The sequence below is a fragment of the Schistocerca nitens genome, chromosome 1 (genome assembly GCF_023898315.1).
Source record: "Schistocerca nitens isolate TAMUIC-IGC-003100 chromosome 1, iqSchNite1.1, whole genome shotgun sequence".
Classification (NCBI taxonomy): Eukaryota; Metazoa; Arthropoda; class Insecta; order Orthoptera; family Acrididae; genus Schistocerca; species Schistocerca nitens.
In genome coordinates this window covers 947,966,363-947,987,792 of record NC_064614.1, presented here as the reverse complement: position 1 = coordinate 947,987,792, position 21,430 = coordinate 947,966,363, and the positions used below count along the sequence as shown (strand labels likewise).

General features: G+C 39.6%; 1 protein-coding gene across 5 annotated transcripts in view; it reads right to left on the bottom strand.

The window, feature by feature from the left end:
- The window catches only part of LOC126237400 (uncharacterized), a 192,283-nt gene that overhangs the window by 83,352 nt on the left and 87,501 nt on the right, over positions 1–21,430 (bottom strand). For all 5 annotated transcript variants that reach the window (XM_049947513.1, XM_049947495.1, XM_049947522.1 and 2 more), the window contains 2 exons: positions 14,361–14,570; positions 13,013–13,123 (listed from right to left, as the gene is read on the bottom strand). In XM_049947513.1, coding sequence (XP_049803470.1) covers positions 13,013–13,123; positions 14,361–14,570 — 321 coding nt within the window. The remainder of the gene's footprint in view (positions 1–13,012; positions 13,124–14,360; positions 14,571–21,430) is intronic.

The window sequence follows — 21,430 nt, the reverse complement described above, 5'->3', positions numbered from 1 at the left end:
ACACAGGTCAATTCTAGTTAACGATTCCAATATTACTTTTTCGCAAGACTTCAGAGAGCTATTACGAGTGCAGATATTATATTATACGAGGTATGTCCACAAAGTAAGTTTCGTTTGGTTGTATAAAACAAACGTGTACAGACAAAGAAAAAATATTTATTGCACAAAAATCTACAACTGTTAAACTACTTTTCTACATAGCTTCCGAAATTTTGCAGGCACTTGTGATAGCGTGGCACAAGTTTTTGTATGCCTTCTTCATAGAAGGTTGCCGCCTGCGTATTCAACAATGTGGTAACACGTTTTTTCAGCTCGTCATCTTCGTTGAAATGTTGACCACCAAGGACAGATATTACGTGTAAGATGAGATGAAAATCGCTAGGAGCGAGGTCCGGGCTGTACGAAGGATGATCAAACGCGTCCCAGTGAAATTCCCGTAAGAGCTGTTTGGTAATCCTCGGCGCTTATTCTGTATTGCGCGGCGCTATTTCTTAATGGTCTCGCAGTAACCATGTGCATTGATTGATTGGCCTCGTGGTAAGAAATTTCTGTCCCAAAAAACGGTGCAAATAACTTTTCGAGGTGTCAAGATTTGCTTAGGCTTAATCTTCACCTTCGTTGGCAATGAAGTGTGCCTCCATTCCACTGATTGCCGTTTTGTTTCAGGGGTGTCGTACGATACCGAAGTTTCATCCTCCGTGACTATCCGAGAAAGAAAACCATCGCATTCTTCATTGTAGTGAGTCAAAAACTGAAGTGCACTGCCCATCCGTTCTTTTTTGTGTTGCTCAGTATGAATTTTGGGTACCCGACGTGAGCAAAGTTTTCGGAATTTCAGTTTTTCAGTAGCAATTTCATGAATTAGTGATCAATTGAGTGAACCAGTTCATCAGAAACCACAGACGGGCGTCCACTTCGTTCTTCATCGTGCACTTGATCATGTCCTTTATTGAACAGTCTGATCCATTTTCTAACCATTGAATCACTCATAGCATTTTGTCCATAAACCTCGCAGGTTTGCCGATGAATTTCCTTTGGTTTAACTTTCTTTGCATTTAGAAAACAAATCACAGATCTGATTTCACACGCGGTGGCATTTTAAATTACGACTGACATTATAAAGAAGCACTACAAAGCACACGTCGGCAGTAGCGATCTGAAAATGGCGTACATGTCTCCTCCTTAAGTCCAACTGTCAAAGTAACTGCCGCGCATGCTCGGAACTGAGATCGTATCGCTGCCGGATAGAAACGGAACTTACTTTGTGGACAACCCTCGCATTTTCCACACGTACTGCGAAAAGGATCTAAGTAATCGGCCATCGAATAGTTGGAATCGGTAAATAGAAGTAACCTACACAGGAGGTCACTTCTAGTTCCCGATTCCAATATTACTGTTTTGTGGTAGTACAAAGAGCAATTACAAGCGCAAAAACCTGATAACAGACGAGAAATCGGCTTAAAATACAATCTTGTTAAGGAAACTACCGAATACGACTAGACTATTAAAAAACTAAAATTCTTTAGAAACATTACTGATCACTCATAAAACTGAAATGCAAAAATGACCAAACCTTGGAAACGATAACTATACTACACGAAAGTCACACCAGTTACAGTAGCTCCAAAATAATACTCAGTAAAATTGATACATCAGGAATGGAAGTAAAAGTAAGATAAGTATAGCAAAAACATTTAAAAGGAAAACATAAAAGTGGCTACACAAAAAGAAATTTACCACATGTGAACCTCTAACGCAGTAAAAGATCGAGGGTGACAAGAATAACAAAATACGGACATACAGGAAATAATAATGTTAGGAGGTCAAACAATAGCGAAATGCGAAAAATCCTGAATAATTAATCAAAAAATTAATAAGAAACACAAACTGCCAGCCGTGAAAGAGTCACCACCCAAATCGGTTTTTCCCTACCACCCGCCCTCAATCATATGCAAAATTTTAAAATAATAAAATAAATTGTATAACATGTCAATCACAAACACCCACTGGCACAAGTCACGGCAACCCCCCTCTCCCCAAAAAATATTTAAATGACAGAAAAACCTTCCTCCCACAGAGAAACAAAAAGAAAACTAGCAAACCCACAGTACAGTAATAGAAAAAAACGCAAACTAAAACAAGAAAAAAATATCAGACCCACCAACACCTAACAAAACAAGGCTTGTACATTTTGTCAACTATTTTCAAAATATAAGACCCACCAACACCTAACGAAACAAGGCTTGTACATTTTGCCGACTATTTTCATAAATGCAGGAAATAGACATTAACCTTCAGGAATACTCTTCCTCCAACAGTATTCATCCAAATGGCCTTACAATATCGAAATCCTTCCCTTTCCCGAACGACAACAGATTTTACAGGTCACCAATACCCCTCAATAATATTGGTACATGTTCCCGTCTTGTAATCTTTAAACTGAATATTGTGATTCACGACCAAATGATGATAACCCCTTTCACCAAACCCCTTGTTCGAAGCAGACCCATCTGACATGACTACTGAACCTTCTTCAACATATTCTTCTATTAAAGATGTCAACACTTCCTTTTTACGATTTGGTACGACGCTAAATACAACATCAGCACATTCCCCTCTAGAAACTACAACTCCCTCCATAACCCAAAGCCCAACAACCTCATGTCCCCTGTCGTACTTTTTCTTTCCAAAATATGAATCTACTACTTAACTGTAACCCCTGGCCACACCATTGATCCCCTATACAGGGTTATTACAAATGATTGAAGCGATTTCACAGCTCTACAATAACTTTATTATTTGAGATATTTTCACAATGCTTTGCACACACATACAAAAAGTTTTTTTAGGCATTCACAAATGTTCGATATGTGCCCCTTTAGTGATTCGGCAGACATGAAGCCGATAATCAAGTTCCTCCCACACTCGGCGTAGCATGTCCCCATCAATGAGCTCGAAAGCATCGTTGATGCGAGCTCGCAGTTCTGGCACATTTCTTGGTAGAGGAGGTTTAAACACTGAATCTTTCACATAACCCCACAGAAAGAAATCGCATGGGGTTAAGTTGGGAGAGCGTGGAGGTCATGACATGAATTGCTGATCATGATCTCCACCACGACAGATCCATCGGTTTTCCAATCTCCTGTTTAAGAAATGCCGAACACCATGATGGAAGTGCGGTGGAGCACCATCCTGTTGAAAGATGAAGTCGGCGCTGTTGGTCTCCAGTTGTGGCATGAGCCAATTTTCCAGCATGTCCAGATACATGTGTCCTGTAACGTTTTCTTCGCAGAAGAAAAAGGGGCCATAAACTTTAAACCGTGAGATTGCACAAAACACGTTAACTTTTGGTGAATTGCGAATTGGCTGCACGAATGCGTGTGGATTCTCTACCGCCCACATTCGCACATTGTGTCTGTTCACTTCACCATTAAGAAAAAAATGTTGCTTCATCACTGAAAACAAGTTTCGCACTGAACGCATCCTCTTCCATGAGCTGTTGCAACCGCGCCGAAAATTCAAAGCGTTTGACTTTGTCATTGGGTGTCAGGGCTTGTAGCAATTGTAAACGGTAAGGCTTCTGCTTTATCCTTTTCTGTAAGATTTTCCAAACCGTCGGCTGTGGTACGTTTAGCTCCCTGCTTGCTTTATTCGTCGACTTTCGCGGGCTACGCGTGAAACTTGCCTGCACGCGTTCAACCGTTTCTTCGCTCACTGCAGGCCGACCCGTTGATTTCCCTTTACAGAGGCATCCAGAAGCTTTAAACTGCGCATACCATCGCTGAATGGAGTTAGCAGTTGGTGGATCTTTGTTGAACTTCGTCCTGAAGTGTGGTTGCACTGTTATGACTGATATGAGTGCATTTCAAGCACGACATACGCTTTCTCGGCTCCTGTCGCCATTTTGTCTCACTGCGCTCTCGAGCGCTCTGGCGGCAGAAACCTGAAGTGCGGCTTCAGCCGAACAAAACATTATGAGTTTTTCTACGTATCTGTAGTGTGTCGTGACCATATGTCAATGAATGGAGCTACAGTGAATTTATGAAATCGCTTCAATCATTTGTAATAGCCCTGTACTTTATAAATTCCCCACAGACTTCTCTAAAAAATGAAAAACAGTCAACTACAGTGCCACACGAAACCCCTGCTTCGTGGATGACAGATTTACAAGAATACTGTTGGCAAAAATAGTAGGTTAACATGACTACTACTTTTAAATCAGCCTCCATCTTTCGAACCAGGTCCACCTGCATATAGATCTCCATTTTTTTTTCCTGCACCTCCACATGTATTCGTCGGAGGTTCGTGATGATGAAACCTTTGTTAAAACCATATAATGTCCACAAACACTGAACTTGCCAAATTCTGCAATAATGCCCAATGCTTGCAAAAATCTTATAGTTGATTTATGGTTTGTCATTTTCTAAAGGAGAATTTTCGCTGTAAACACAGCTGACCATCCCTAATGAAAAGCAGTTCTGTGAGAAATCAAGATCTTACAAATCGCGACTAGTTTCATCAACAAAAGATACTGAAACCAAATTACGATATGAAAACAAAACAATGTACATCGAATTTTTAATATGCGCACTTAACGAAGAAATGCAGAGAAATCATTTAACGTTTGTAACTACAATCTGTGGCACAAACAAAATAACATCACACATTACGTCAATGTTCAAAGCCAACGGGTGGAATCGGACACTAGAATTGACCCGGAAATTGCGTTGCACTGCTGCATGTGAGTTTGCTTCAGAACATACGTGCTCGTTATGTAAATTGTTTACACCATTTCGAGCAAACTCTGCCTCAACAGTAACTAAAATGTATTTGTGTAACTGCCGATTAGTATTTAACCAGTTGCACAATTCCAAGCGATGGGCAGGATCTCCCAGGTGTAAATGATGCACTTTTTGCTATGGTAAGGATACAGATTATTGTACTTCGATGTACGCCACACCTTTGATTGTTGAATGTCTAATTTGAGAGGTACATCCTGACTGGTACCCGGTGTACGTTGAACAGCATACATAATATCCTCATCATCGTCTTCACGTATCGAGCGCTAGTACTGATTATGAACGCTGGACCTGTCCCCCATAACATTCGAAAGGCACTTATGCAGTTTAGGGGTTACATGCGCTGATCACGAGAAAAGTACCTACCTTTGAAGGAAACGCGTATTTCTGAAGATATAAGCATATATATGCACGGAATACCAAAAAAATTGTGTGTTACAGTCATATCTCATTCGGTCGTCACCAAAAAAGTACTTATTTTCATATGGCTGCAAAAAAAAAATTAACTCTCAAATTTTTTGTTTAATCAAAAATGATATATTGCGTATGTATGCACGGAATATCTAAAACAATTTTTTTTTGCAAAAAAGATGGAATAACAAAATTTTCTCAATAAATCATATTTGTTTATTTTGCACAGATATACATTAAAGCTCGAATCACAGATTAGATAAAAACAGCTGCAGTACCTCAAGTTAATTTGCAGCATTAGGATAGATTTTTCGAACATGCTCAATGAAATTGTAGAATGGATTTTCCCCAAACGTTGACACCAGAGAAATTCCACTAGGTAGTTATTCAGCACAGCACGGTGAGTTCCGAAACGCCTTTTATTTTTTTCTTTAGCTTTTTGCCAGACTGACTCCACATGATTTGTGGTTGTGTTTGTAAAGGGATCGACAAAATAAAACAAAAGCAGACAGTTAATTGATCTTTTTTTTGCATCCATATGAAAATAAGTACTTTTCTGGTATTCCGTACATACATATGCTTATATCTTCAGAAATACGCATTTCCTTCAAAAATGGTTACTTTTCTCGTGATCAGCGCATGTACCCCGTAAACTGCATAAGTGCCATTCGAAATACTCCGCCAATGGTTCGTGCATTCTGAATCCTCTGAGTTGGATAACGTACGCGATATTCGCCAACTGCAGCCGTAGAATTACCATCATATTTGCAATAGGTAAACATCACACCGGCGTATTCCTCTGTCTTAAATTTGAAAGGCATCACTATTTCATAAATAATCTAAAAACTACAACAGTTACTATGTGGTTTCACTTAAATACGCTGTTTTATGTTCTTTCATTGAACAATACAGAAAACTAACTCGTTTAAAGGTTAGGAAACGACTGAAGCAACTCACTAACGATTTCCAATAATGACACAAACGTTTGTACATTCTTATATATAGCGTTAATGGCTTGTCGCCGCGCCGCGCAGCTTCCAAGGAGTGCTGCGTTGTCAACTCGGCGCTGGGCGGATTGACGGCAGCTATGCTAAGGACAGCTCTACTCCCCGTTCCGTGATAAATTTATTAAATGTACCTAATAACTACGAAATACACATAACAGAATGGAATGTCTATTCAATCTTTCCCAGTCATAATTACATTACGAAATAGCGATACATACTCTCTCATTGCAGAATGGATTCTATAATAAATTGCACATTACAGGAAGATTACGCCTTCCGTTCCTCTTGCTTTATAAATAAAAAGACGAAAGAATCAAATCTAAAATACCCACCCCAGTCCCCAGGGTGACCAGCATTTTAATCTACGTTATATCGTAGACAGAATAGGGAGAGAAGTAAAATAAACAAATTTGTTTGAATTGCCATTATCCGCAGCAAGTATATAAATAATCTTTTTTTTTAAGTAAACGCCTTTTTCTAGTTGCAATCTGTTTTATTGATCCAGATGCGTTCCACATTTTGGTTTACCGGTGGATATCATCTGAAATATTACACTGTGGCTATATGCCGTCATTGTAGGTTTAAGAACAGTTCACGCCCTTATTTTTGCATATAATCGTAAGTAATAATTTATTTATGCAAAAATAAGGGCGTAAACTGTTTTCAAATCTACATGACGGTATATAATAGCTACAGTGTATTACATCAGATGATACCCACCGATGATGCCTTAAAATAAAATTCTAAACGCTTCTGGATTAATAAAACATGCGTTTAATTTAAAGAAAAAAACGAAGTAAAATAAAATTGTCGTTACAGAATAGATATTCCACTGAACTACTTTCTACGGCGCAGACGGCTTGAGAAGAAAGTAAATGTTCATGATAATTACAGAGAAAGTTTGCATTCCATTCACATACCGTTTTACTCGGACGTTTCATTGTCGCTGCCTCCAGAACTGGAGTAGCTGGATGTGAGAGCTAGACTGATGATTAACGAATCCCTTAGTTCGTCTCTGACAACTTCTTTCTGGTAGTCCTCTTGCAGTTTGTCAGTGTGACGCACGCAAGCTTCCCAATCAGCAACGGTGATTTTCTCTACTGCTTCATGGGTGAGTCTTTCAGTGTCGGCTATTTTAAATGTAGTATTTTTGTCTGCCACGTATTTCTTCACCTGTGCCCACACCAGTTCAGTGGGGTTATAATGGCAATGATAAGGAGGTACTCGTATCACTCTGTGTCCATGTTGCTTAGCTATGGAGTCAATTTCGTAGTTTTTAACGCTGGTCTTTCACATCTTCACCAGTTCCAAAAGCTCTGCTCTTGTTTGTGTTTCACTGTGCGTTACATTATTATTTCGCAACGAAGAAACAATATTACTTTTCCTTGTGCTTGTAGTGGTAGGCCTGTTGAGAACAACAGAGTGATAGCTTACATTGTCCATAACAATGACAGAGTCTGGATGCAAATAAGGCAACAGCTGATTCTGAAACCATTCTCGAAATGTTTCTCTATTCATTTCGGTATGGTAATCAGATGTGGTTTTTGATTTTGATTTGAAAATAAGTTTACTTTCAGGCACAAACCCGGTAGCAGCAGAACCAGCGTGACATATTAAAGACGCCCTCCTTTTCCCACTGGAACATTCAAACCGCCTTGTCCATCTGTTGTTTGCCAAATAAAATTTCTAGTGTGGTTTTGATTTACCCAAGTCTCATCCAAGTAACAGACAGTTGACGTTCCTTTTGATCTGAAGTCATGCATTTTTCTTACAAACGTAATCCTAGCAGCAGCAATATCATTACGCTCCATTAAAAATTTGCGCCCATCATTGAACTTTACATATTTAAATCCGATGTTCTTCAACATTCTTTGCATTGATCTTGCACTTCCATCAAACCCAGTAACTACGTGCGTAACAGTGCACAATTTCGCTGCTGTGGGGCACTCGCCTCTTTCATAAAATTCGAAAACCTTGCGGCGTAACACATTCTCATCGAAGTCGTCGATTCCTGTTACCCTCTTTGGAACGCTATGTTTCTTCCCTGGAGACCGAAACACCACATTGTCAACTGCCTGCGGAGGATGCTAAGTTCACCGGACTTGGATACGATGTGACGTCATTATGACGTATACACGCTACATCGAAAACGATAGAAACCGTATATCGACTATTCGACCTTTGTAAACTTACGAGAGATTGTGACAGGGTAGCGCTGTACTCTGCGCCATTCGTTTAAATGCGTTTTGCGTTCCTTGCGTTTAAATCGTGTATTGTACTGTGTTTGTCCTGTGCGTTGTTTTTCGTTTGCTCGTCTCTAATTATGTGTTCAGCATTCGAGAGACTAATGAGAGGAAAGCTTATCACCATGGTATGCTTTGACACTGCATTCAATCAATTCATACGTCAATCAGTACTGGACACCAACCTTTGGTTAAGATTACATTGAGAAATCCACTTCCCCTCGTATTTCATCTCCGTTCGACGATTTTTCTTCAACAATGCCTCATTTTTCTTTGTAAGTTCGAAATTCAATCATTCTACACAGCAGTCACTACTGGACACTAACGTACCTGTCTCTGCGGTCCGAGTGTAAAATTACTTGGAATTATGGTTGATAAAAGACTATCGTGGGATGGACATATAAATTACTTAGCTAACAAACTTGCACGAGTTCTCTTTCAGCTATATAAATTAAGAAAAAAAAGTCAGCAAGAGTATGCTGCTACAATCTAATATGTACTGACAAGACCAATTGTATGAAACCATACTAAAATGTTGATAATAAATAAATATTATTTTCGGCGTAAGCATTCAATACAACAATCACACAATCTAATCTGGTCAGGACATAAGAAGACTTCACTTTTTTACTTGGTGTTTTCAAGGCCACGGTCAGGAATATTTCTATTAGTATCCAGCTCTTTTATTTTGGCGAAATACATATACGCTGCCACAATGAGCTGTTTTCAGAATCGCACTTGTCAAAACAAACCACTAGCTGACGACAGTTTAGAATCTCGAACGTTCGTAAAAGTCGATAGGTGTGTTAATCGACTAAAGCGTATATACGTCATAATGACGTCACATCATAACCAGGTTGGGTGAACTTAGCATCCTCCACTGCCTGCTCTCACAGCTTTGCCTCCTGTATAACTCGCCTGACAGTTCGTACAACAATATCGCCACAGGCCGCAGCTGTGCGCTCCTTGCACCTTGGCAACCTCGCAGATCGGCTCGCCTGAAACTGCTCACGCTTGAAGAAAGAGTACACTCTAAAAATAAGGTCTCTTGCCTGTTTGTGAAACACTTGACGACGTTTAGGTGTTTCAGCCATTACGACAAAACTCAGAGAAGTCCCTGTATACAACAGAAATCGGTCAACCGCACTGTTCCGCACGTAAAACACGATAGAACTCTGAAATATGACGGAGCTTCAGACAGCACGAGGCGCGGAAACCAAATGAGTGCTCATTGGCCAGCTGCGCAGCCGTCTACTGCGCATCGTCAGCCGAGAGGCCAATCAACGCTGTCGGGAAGTTTATTTATTTATTTATTTTGATCCAACATCAACTGATTGCAAAAAAAAAAATGTTTTTTTTGTTTCAGTCTACTGGATAAGTCAGAGCCTTACTTACTAGGGTTATATATTATTGGCTGGAACTTTTATCTACACAACTTTTTCTAAATTTAGTTGAGAGAACAGAGCTACATATATGGACTATACATAAAAAATTGTTATTGCCATACTTAGATTAAGGAATCTACAGTTTGTGACACAGTATTCATATCTGACATTCAAATATTTACAGTTTGTGATACAGTCTAAGATCTGAGATTACATATAGTTTTAGATAGATGGTCTTCCATCATAAGAGTGTACTAAATCTAGAAACTCATCTATTGAATATACAGGATTGTTTAGGAGCCGTAATTTTAATTTCGTTTTTAGTTTTGTAATGGGCAATTTGGAGATATTAGGATGGAAGCAATTCAGTAGTTTTATGCCTGCATAGTGAGGGATTTTCTCATAAAGTGTTGTTCTATTAGAGATGATGTGGGGTCTCTCTCTACCTCAAGTGTTGTGATCATGTATTTCTTTATTAAGTGTTTTGTTACTGTTTACTGCCTTAATGATTATCTTCAGCTCATACAGGTTATGAACAGTTAGTATTTTAAATTCTTTAAACAAATTTCTGCAGGACTCCCTGGCACATGTCTTTCCCATGATTCTAAGTGCCTTCTTTTGTAAGATAAGTACACTTTTCATATTACCTTTACTACTGGATCCCCATACCTCTATCCCATAGCTTAGATGGGATTCAAATAGTGCAAAATATATTTGCCTCAGAGTGGTGATGTTACAAAAAGGTGTCAGTTTTCTTAGGACATATATGGTAGTACATAGCTTTTTGCGAATATCATTCACATGATCAGACCAGTTTAACTCTGCATCAAGTGTCAGGCCAAGAAATTTGGTCGAGTATTGTTTTTTAATGTATTTGTCACCCATTAAGATTTGTTTTTCATGAGTTTTTTGCCCCCCAAGATCAAATTCAATACAAGCAGATTTATTTGCGTTTAATTTTAGTTTGTTTTCATTAAAATACTGCAGAATTAATCCTGCTGCAGTATTGGATTCCACTTCGAGCTGCAAATAACTTGGATTGCAGCATATTAATGTGGTATCATCTGCATATAAGATAGCTGTTGCATGGTTTGTTATGGACTGAATATCATTAACATAAATAATAAAAAGAAGTGGTCCTAATATTGACCCCTGTGGAATGCCAAAATTTATGTCAGTGGTATTTGATTTGTATGCTCCCTCTGTAGTGCTAATAGACACAAACTGCTTCCTATTTGTCAAGTAGGACCTCATCAGATTATGGGCTGTACCTCAAATGCCATAGTTCCACAGTTTGTCCAGCAATATGGTCATATCAACACAGTCAAATGCTTTTTGTAAGTCCAGAAAGATATAATCGAGAGTAAACAAATTTACTTGTATGTATAAGCTTCTCTGGATGTACTGGAAAACTACTGCAGATACATGCCTGGGACACGTTTTATTAGATTCACCAGACCATTAACAACAAAATAAATAGAAATATTGCTTTACTTTAACCTTGTACAGTTTTGCGATGGCTTCACATTGGCAAAGTTGCTAAATTTCAGCCAAAATCTTTTATCAGCCGTAACTCTGTAACCAAACATTTGCAGGCCTACGTTTATATGAACTTTTTTCTTTAGTTTTACTTGTAGAATAACACATTAAAATAGTTGCATATCATCATGCATTACCCTGTATAATGTCGATCTTTTTTGCGTGTGTTACACTTTAAGATATATCACACAATATGCCAGTAAAATTTTTAATGTCGACATTAATGTCTGATAGTGTGGACTCGAAATTCTTCTAAATGGCTCGTCATCAAAGAGTTGATTTTTAAATGAGAGTCAAACGCTCTATGATTTAAAAAATTCATAGTACATTCTAGCACATAGTTCAGCTTGCATAAAAGGAAATTTACTTTGAAAGTAACGCTTTTTAAAACCACCATTTGCAATATTTTCCCACGGCGTTTCAGCAGTTACCAGAGAGCGCCAGACGACAAGTTCAAAAATGGCTCTGAGCACTATGGGGCTGAACATCTGAGGTCATCAGTCCCCTAGAACTTAGAACTATTTAAACCTAACTAACCTAAGGACAGCACACACATCCATGCCCAAGACAGGATTCGAACCTGCGACCGTAGCGGTTGCGGGGTTCCAGACTGAAGCGCCTAGGACCACTCGGCCACACTGGCGGGGCCAGATGACAGGTGCCACCACGCTTTCGCAACTACCATGACGCAGGGAGCCCGTATGTTCGTATGTGTAAAACATTAAAAGATCTTACATTATGTCATAAAAGAAACAAGACATCAGAGGATACTCCAAGAGCATCGGAATTTCGTAAACCATACTAAAATTTGCACGTGTATGCCCAGATTCCCAATAAGTAGGCCTCGAACTGATATTAAGTTTTTCAGTGTGGTTTTTGGGGTCTAAATTTTCTTGGAGTACCAGTGCTGTACTATCTCATGTTTGGTTCTTTATTACGGCACAATGCCATATGTGCCAGATGATGGAAATGTGCACTTGAAAAGCAGCAAACAGTTGAAACTAACCAATAGTGTGGAATTAAACACTTCATTTCAAATAAATTGATTGCCTCAGCGGAAAAGATTAATAAAAGCCAAATTTCTTTAGCAAACTGACAAAAATAACTTCATTGTTCTGCAAGACGATTATTAGCTTGTCTGTCAGAAAGGTGGAAATAAAATCAAATCAAATCTGAAACTAATTATATATTTTAGTCTTCTGTAATTACGTGAATGTATTTTAATTAACTTGATAACTCACGGCCACGGATATCCCTTTTTTTTTTTTTTTTTTTAACATATAACGTGAGAGCAGTAAAGGAAGAGGAAACAGCAAAATCACTAAAGGTAAACACGGGACGGGTCACATGGAGATTATGGAGATTACGCACTTCCCCACTATAACTCACACTGCTCTGAGCATCAGTCCCGCATCTACGATATTTCCGAACCAGGGCGATACTAGATAGTAAAAAATTCCCATTTTTTTTCTGGATTAAAAATATTCCCTGTGTTTTCCCAGATCTCCCAGTTGTCCCAGGTCATATAAACCCTGGTCATGTAGGCCCAACTCTTTTTCTCAGATACTCCATGTTAATTAATAACTGTCTTGTTAGCATTAACCATTAAAAAGGTAAATCTGATTTACCGAGGCATTCACAGCTGATGCTGTAGAGACATCAAGTAATTCACTCTCTGTCAATATGATTTCCTCTATTGTGGTTTTGGTAGAAGTTTCAAGTTTTGGTGACAAGATTCCCTGTAAAGAAGGAAAAAATGTCAGTAGATCATACACATACATCTACAACATATGGCAGAATCATCAGAATAAAATTTATTACATTTCATACGTTAATATGTCCGAATAATGATATGACATAACCACTTGTCATTATGGAAGTCTCCTGAATTGAAATTAGTTAACAAGTATGAAGCTCTTCTTTCAACTATCAAATAAGCTAGCAGATTTCAAAGAAAGTCAATAAGTTTTAGGCTAACTCATAAGTATCTTTAATACACATTATGCAAGCAGCATTTACGATATGACTCTAACAGACTGTAGCTCCAGTAATGTGCTGAAGCAGTGTATTCTACATTTGAAACATCAACAATAAAATTTTTAGGGATACAAATACAGTATCATGGATGAAAATGTATTGACCGGTTAATATAAACCTTGGCAAAGTGTCTTTTAAGACTAGCTATTTTACTTCACAGGTTGAATTGTAAATTGCATGGCATTTTAAGCCCATCTTGCATCTCATCAGTGCATCTCCATTGTTTATGGATTTGATTACTTGAGCACTGAATGATGCCACTTGCCGATTTCTTCAATTGCGTTTACATTGGCACAGTGATGAAATACTTTTTCAATATGTTTTTTAGCATATGGAGAATAACTTGCCTCTTGTGATTATACATTTCAAAGTGGAATGGTCTTTAGGCATATAACATTCTGAATTTCTATTTTCACAGGTTGTTTGACATCCTAAGGATCAGTTTACAGGTAAACTCTTCTTATGACTTGAGTAAGGACAATATGAAAAAGTTACGCACATCAAAATTTTAATAGAAAAAATAAAATAATATTACTTGCTACAGTTGCAATAGAACTTTGTGCCTGATATACTGCAGTGGAAGCATTGTCAACATACAGCCAGCGAGGTGTGCTGAGGTTCTGCGCGTAGCTATAAAATAGACAACACAGCTAGCACGTGGTGCCTGAGGGACAAGTACAATTAGCAGATCACTGGCTCCTACCACCCAGTTCTCTGAACTATCAATCATACAGTTATTTTAACCAATGTATATGTTTTTTATTTCATGTTATCTCCATATCTGTATTAATAGTGGCTTCTATGTCATTCTGCTTCCCTTTGTACTTCTCACACTACTTCATTTTCTCATTTTAACTCTGTCAAAAATACTTGTTCGCACTAGTAATAAACATAAAAAAAAGCCTCACTCTTGTTTCAAATCAAATGTGCAACTCTTACAGGAAAGGCATCAGTTGGATCCATTAGTAAGTCAGCTTCAGTAGTTTTCCTCCTGCATGAGCTAGGATACAACAGATCCATCAGTGTTGTCTCAAATGTAGCCAACACAGATTCTGATCCCGTTATTGACCACTGAATCAAATCCACATACAATTTTTCTTTTTCCAAAGCTTCTTGCAAATCAGTTAAGAAAGAAATATCTGGAAATATCTGAGAACAGAAAAAAATAAAAACTATTTTAATACGAAAACAGGGAAAATATGTTTGCAATCAGCAATGTAACATCAAAATCAAATGATATTACAGCATTACTATTATTACAAAAACACCACATGCCTCATGACACCAAATAAAGCAAGTGATCTATGAAGGAGTTTCTAATTTAAAAAATATCTGAATAGTTGTTTTTATTATGTTAATACATTTCAGTATTTAAAGTAATAGTAGATTTTACTTGACAACACAGAATAAGCTAACATTATATTCACAAGGATGAGACACTGGTGTAGCAATAATAGGGAAAGGACAGATTGCCAGTCACCACATAGAGGAGGCACCGAGCCATACACAGTCACAATGAAAAGAATGCCAGAAATGTTCAGCTTTTGAATTTTGTCCTTTATTAGAGCTAGAAAAAATACACATTCACACAGGAAAAATTCACACACACATAGCCATTGTTATCTAAGGACATCACACACATCCATGACCGAGGCAGGATTCGAACCTGCGACCATAGCAGCAGGCACGGTTCCAGACGGAAGCGCCTAGAACCGCTCGGCCACAGCGGTCAGTTAATAGGGGTGGACAGGGACACAGTGTAGGTAGGGGGCAGCAGAATACCACTGTGGGAGTACTGGGTAGCATAGTGAGGGGGATTTTTCTGGATTCAGGATTTAATGACAGGTAGTCGAAGCCCTGGCGGAGTACGTGATGTAGTTGCTCCAGTCATTGTTGGTACTGAGTCACAAGAGGAGTGCTTCTTTGTGGCTTCACACTAGGGATGTGGGAGATGATATGTGACTGCGGATTGTTGGTAGGTTTGATATGTATGTATGTACTGATGTAGCCATCCTTGGGATGGAGGTTGACATCAAGGAAAGTAGCTTGTTGGGCTGAAGAGGACTGGGTAAGGAGAATAGGAGAGAAGGTGTTTTGGAGGAACACGGATACAGTGCCTCACGCTCAGTCCAGATCGTGAAAATGTCATCACTGTACTTGAACCAGGTGAGAGGTTTGGGACTCTGAGTGGTTAGGAACAATTCCTTTAGATGGCCCACGAAGAGGCCAGTATATGATGGTGCACTGCAGGTGCCTTTTACTGAACCATAGAGTTGTTCGTAGGTAGTACCTTGAAAGCAGAATTCCATCTCTAAGCTGTTTGAGAGTCATTGATGACATCTTCAGAGTTTGGACTGAGGGCAAGGCCATCCTATCCACATGTATCCAGAAAATCAATGTCCCCCCCCCCCCGCTCACTTCAACTGGTCCTCCTAAGTTGAATAAGCCACCATCCTCAATGCTGATCTAAACAGATGACTCTAACAGTGCTTCTGTCCACATCAGACATACCAACCACCATCAGTTCTTCCACTTCAACAGCTGCCACCCAATCCACACCAAGAAGTTTCTTCAATACAACTTAGCCACCCATGGTCATCATATCTGCAGTAACGAGCAGTTTCTCTCCAAATATACCAAGGGTCTCGTTGAAACCTTTACAGACCAAAATCACTATCCCAACCTTGTACAGAAACAGATCTCCCTTGCCTAGTCTCTCCATTCATCTACCATCACCCACATGACCACTGACAACCACAAATGAGCACTCCTCTCGTGACTCAGTGCCACCCATAATGAGAGCAACTGAATCACATTATCTGCCAGGTTTTCAACTGCCTTTCTTCATGCCCTGAAATGAGAAATACCCTCCCCACTATCCTATCCAAACCTCTCAAAGTGGGAGGTACTCCGCAAGCCATCATATAGTGCATGGTGGAGGGTACCATGAACCACTATTTGTCATTACCTCCCCTGTTCCACTTGCAAATACAGTGAAAAATGGCTGATATGTGCCTCCATATGAGCCCTAATTTCTCGTATCTTATCTTCGTGGTCCTTATGTGCAATGTATGTTGGCAGCAGTAGAATCGCTCAGCGGTTAGCTGCAAATGCTGGTTCTCTAAATTTTCTCAATACTGTTCCTCAAAAAGAATGTCGCGTGTTGTTTGAACCTACCAGTGACAAATCAAGCAGCCCACTCTGGATGTGTTCCTTTAATCTGATGTGGTGCAGATCCCAAACACTTGAGCAGTACTCACGAGTAGGTTGCACCAGCATCCTATATGTGGTCTCCTTTCCATGTGAACAACACTTTCCTAAAATTCTCCCAATAAACCGAAGTCGACCATTTGCCTTTCATACAACAGTTCTCACATGTTTGTTCCATTTCATACAGCTTTTTGTGTTATGCCCAGATATTTAAAAGACTTCACTGTGTCAAGCAGAACACTATTGATACTGTATCTGAACATCAAAGGTTTGTTCTTTCTATACATCCACAATAACTTACGTTTTTCCATCTTTAGAGATAGCTGCCATTCATCACACCAACTAGAAATTTTGTCTAAGTCATGTTGTGTCTTCCTCCACTCAACTTTGACACCTTACCATACACCACAGCACCATCAGCAAACAACTGCAGATTGCTGCTCACCCTGTGCACCAAATCATTTATATATATAGGGAACAACAGCATTCATATCCCCTTCCCTGGGGCACTCCTGAGGATACCCTTGTCTCTGATGAACACTTGCCATCAAGGACAACACTCTAGGTTCTGTTATGTAACAAGTCTTCAAGCCACTCACATATCTGTGAATTTACTCCATATGCTTGCAGCTTCGTTAACAGCCTGCAATGAGGCACCATGTCCGACACTTTCTGGAAATCTAGAAATATGGGATCTGCCGGTTGTCCTTCATCCATAGTTCACAGTATATTATTTGAGAAAAGGGCAAACTGAGTTTTGCACAAGTGATGCTTTCTGAAACCATGCTGATTTGTGGACGTAAGCCTCTCAGTCTCAAGAAAGTTTAATATAATCGAACTGAGAATAAGTTCAAGGATTATGCAGAAAACCGAAGTTAGGGATATTGGTCTGTAATTTTGTGGGTCCATTCTTTTACTCTTCTTATATATTGGAGTCATCTGCACTTTTTCCAGTCACTTGGAACTTGGTGCTGGGAAAGAGATTCACGATAAATGCAAGCTAGATAAGGGGCCAATGCCGTGGGGTACTTTCTGTAAAACCAAATTGGGATTCCATCTGGACCTGTTGATTTATTTGCTTTCAAACCTTTCAGCTGTTTCTCTACACAAGGGATGGTTAAAACTATGTGGTCCAAATGGGAGTCTGTCTGATAGTCGAATGATGGCATATTTGTATGATTCCTGTATGAAAGATTTCTTGAACATGAAATTTAAAACTTCAGCTTTTGTTTTGCTATCTTCAACTGTCATACAAAACAGACTGGTCAACAAGGGACAACATTTTACATATGATCAGAATTTTCTTGAATTCTCTGCTAGATCTTTTGCCAAGGCATGATGGTGGTAGTTGTTGCATGCTTTGCACATAGATCTTTTGACAGAAGCACAAAGCTCTACTAACCTTTGCTTGTCGTGATTTGTGTGTTTTCTCTTTTGAACTGTGAGCACAACAGCTCTGCTTCCTCAGCATCTTATGAATTTCATTATTTAACCATGGTGGGTCTTTTCCATCCCTTATCCACTCACTAGGCACATAACTCTCCAGACCCTGATTTACAATCTGCTTAAACTTTGCCCACAATTCCTCTACATCCATCTTACTGGAACTAGTCAGTTCACAGTTTAAGTGAGATACTAACAACTGCTTATCTCTACCCAGCACAAACACTCTCCTAACCTTCTTGACTGATTTATCAACTTTTGTAACCATAGTTGCTATAATGACATTACGATCGCTAATCCCCATTTCTATACTGGCACTGTTAATAAGGTCTGAACTATTCGTAGCTACAAGGTCTAAGATATTTCCATTGTGTGTGGGCTGCTGAGCTCGCTGCTCAAGACAGTTTTCAAAAAACGTGTTCAAAAGTCATCATTTGAATACAGTTCAATGCAGAATTGTGTGGTCAGCTGGTTGCTGCATCAACACCTACTTGTGCAGCAGTCTGGCCAGTGAGCAGGGCAGTGTTACCAGTGGCAGTGCAGGTGCCTGCAGACAGCTGTTTGCATTTTCATCATGTTAACAACTTTTGGAGAAAAACTGTGAGTATGATGAATACTGTTAGACCCTCTCCATTTGAAATTCATGAGTAGATATTTGAAGAACTTAAGAGTTGTAGAGTATCACACAATAGGTATTCTACAGGATTTCATTCAGAATCCTCTTTGTGAGACACTGCCTTGTAGAAGCATTGTCCATGTGGAGCTGAGGGCTACACGTGCTGTAGCACAGATACTAGCAGCATCTTCCATATTGGACAGGCTTCAGAAGAAGAACAAGACAAAGATTATCTTCCAAAATCCCATCTCTCCAGTATCCAATTACACATTCCTTCCCCAATTCCCCAGATATCCAATCCAAAGTGTGATCCATTCCATGCTGAGGGGTGCATGGCACATGGGAACGTGTCATTAATAGAGCCTAGAGGATACTGGGAGACTTCCTTTAGTAATTAGCCTTGCAGCCTATGGGGTTCTGTTGTGCCAATCAACCATTTCTCCAATTGTTTTGGGACCAAAATGGATACTACAGAACAAGAGAAAACAAAAAACTGAGGAACATGATGAGACCCCAAACATCGGGATTGGAGCCAATGGAAGCAGTTTCAGCAACTGGATCAAACAACAGACCAGTCTAAGAAGTGGAAATTGTCATGGATAAGTTGGACCAGTTAAAGAGTAAATCTTTGTCTGGGGCTCAAAGGAAAAAACTTCTCAAAGATCAACAACAAACGGAGGGTAAGGAATGGCTTCCTAAATAAAAATGGAGGGAACTAAAAGGTTCTGAACAAAAAGTCTCAGAGTGAATGGGTAAACAGACCCCTTCCACTGCTAAGACAGGAAATGAGAGAACAAGGAAGGAGTCTAATACCCAATTCTCAAGATAATCAAACGCAGAAAAAGCTGCAGCAAAAGAGGGAAACAGATCTACAGTGCTGCAGTCTTGGTTTTCAGGATACAGTACTGAGGTCTCAGTTTTCAGGATGGCATTTATCCAACAGAGATTTCCACTCCTTAATGTGATCTTGTAGCAAGTGAAGCTTGTTCAGATGGCTCTGTTTGAGAAGACTGGGAGGGTCAATCTGGACAAAGGTGCTCTTGTCTTTGTCTGTGAGGGGATGGCACAGTGGAGTGGCTTAAGGAGATGGCACCCAAGATATCTTCATGGGAGAGGCAAAGCTGCTGTTCTTGGCAGCAGATAAACTCTTTAAGACCACAAAGGTACCAAAACTTCTTAAGTTTCTTCTCCAAAGGTTATAACTAAGAGTGCAGAACCAGGGGGTCTTAACAAAGGATTGGAGGGCAATAAACTGAAAGGTTGTACAGGGCGGCCAAACATTTGCGGTCTAAGTCAGTGAAAAACCCGTGAAGGTAATGTGAGAACAGAACCTGAGACTGTATTGTAAACAGAACCTGAGATCATACTTAGGGTTCTCACAGGTTACACCCAGAGTAATCAAAGATACGAGCATGAGGGAAACTGCAAGTGTTGCAGATAAACCTGCAACCAGTAAAGGACAACTGCTGCCCTGAGTCATCTTCTGGGGAGACGGAAATTGGATGTGGCCCTGATCCAGAAACACTATCTATACAAAGGTGGCATCCCAGGCCTCAGAGGAACTGGAGGTAAGTTAATTTATCCTGTAAATATAAGTAACTCCAGAACACGCATTTACATCAAAAATGGAATTTCATTCCTGTTGAAGGCATACTTTTGTTCCAGGGACTTAGTGGCGACGAAATGAAACAGCGCGAGGAAGGAATAATGAGAGAAATTATACTGGCCCCAGCTTACCTTCCTTACGAGAACATTCTCCTCCCTCATAGGGAGTAAGGAGAATGGTAGACAGCTATTAACAGCAAAATAAACAACTGCTGGTTGTGAATGGTGGGCTCCATGTGGTTCCCAAGACGTGCAGCGACCGTAAACCATAAAATTACCAAATATGCAGCAACCAGTCGCAAAATCACATTTTATTTATTCACTTTTTCAAATCGCTTTCAACCAATATGTGCCATGAGTAGTAATACTGTCTTAAGCAGAGGTCAAACATAAACTTTATGTTTGACCTCTGCTTAAGACAGTATTACTACTCATGGCACATGAGTGCCACAGCAATGCCTCGGCGACGTGGTTACCGTCGTCGCTGGCGGCGCAGCGTTCCTGTGTATTGTGCTTTGAAGGCTATTGACATTGACTTGTCTGGTCAGTTTAATAAACAACAACTGATTGGAGGTCCAAATGTGTTTTGAGGACTCCGCCTGAACTTCACATGTGATGTACAAATTCTATTTGGAGGTAGTACATGGCTTACACTTGCTGTTGTGTGGGGCAACCAAACTTTATGTTTGCAACATAAACTTTATGTTTGACCTCTGCTTAAGACAGTATTACTACTCATGGCACATATTGGTTGAAAGCACCAATGATGGCTGTTAATCAGTTGAAATCGATTTGCAAAAGTGAATAAGTAAAACATGATTTTGCGACTGGTTGCTGCATATTTGGTAATTTTAATTGCTGGTTGGCTGTGAAGCCAGTGTCCACAACCTGGTGTGGGGTAGCAACAACATCAACAGCAGATTAAATTTACTCAGAAGCAATCTGGAGATTCTGAATATGGGCAGGGAAAATAAGAAGGGGAAAAGTACCTGACATAACTTTTCAATCCATACTAATGGATAGCTATGTCAAACAACAGCATGTGCCACTTGACCCATCTTTACCTGATCACATTTACATTAAGTTTGAGGTCGATGTGGGTGTGAAACAGACCAGGGCCTACATGAATCTTAGG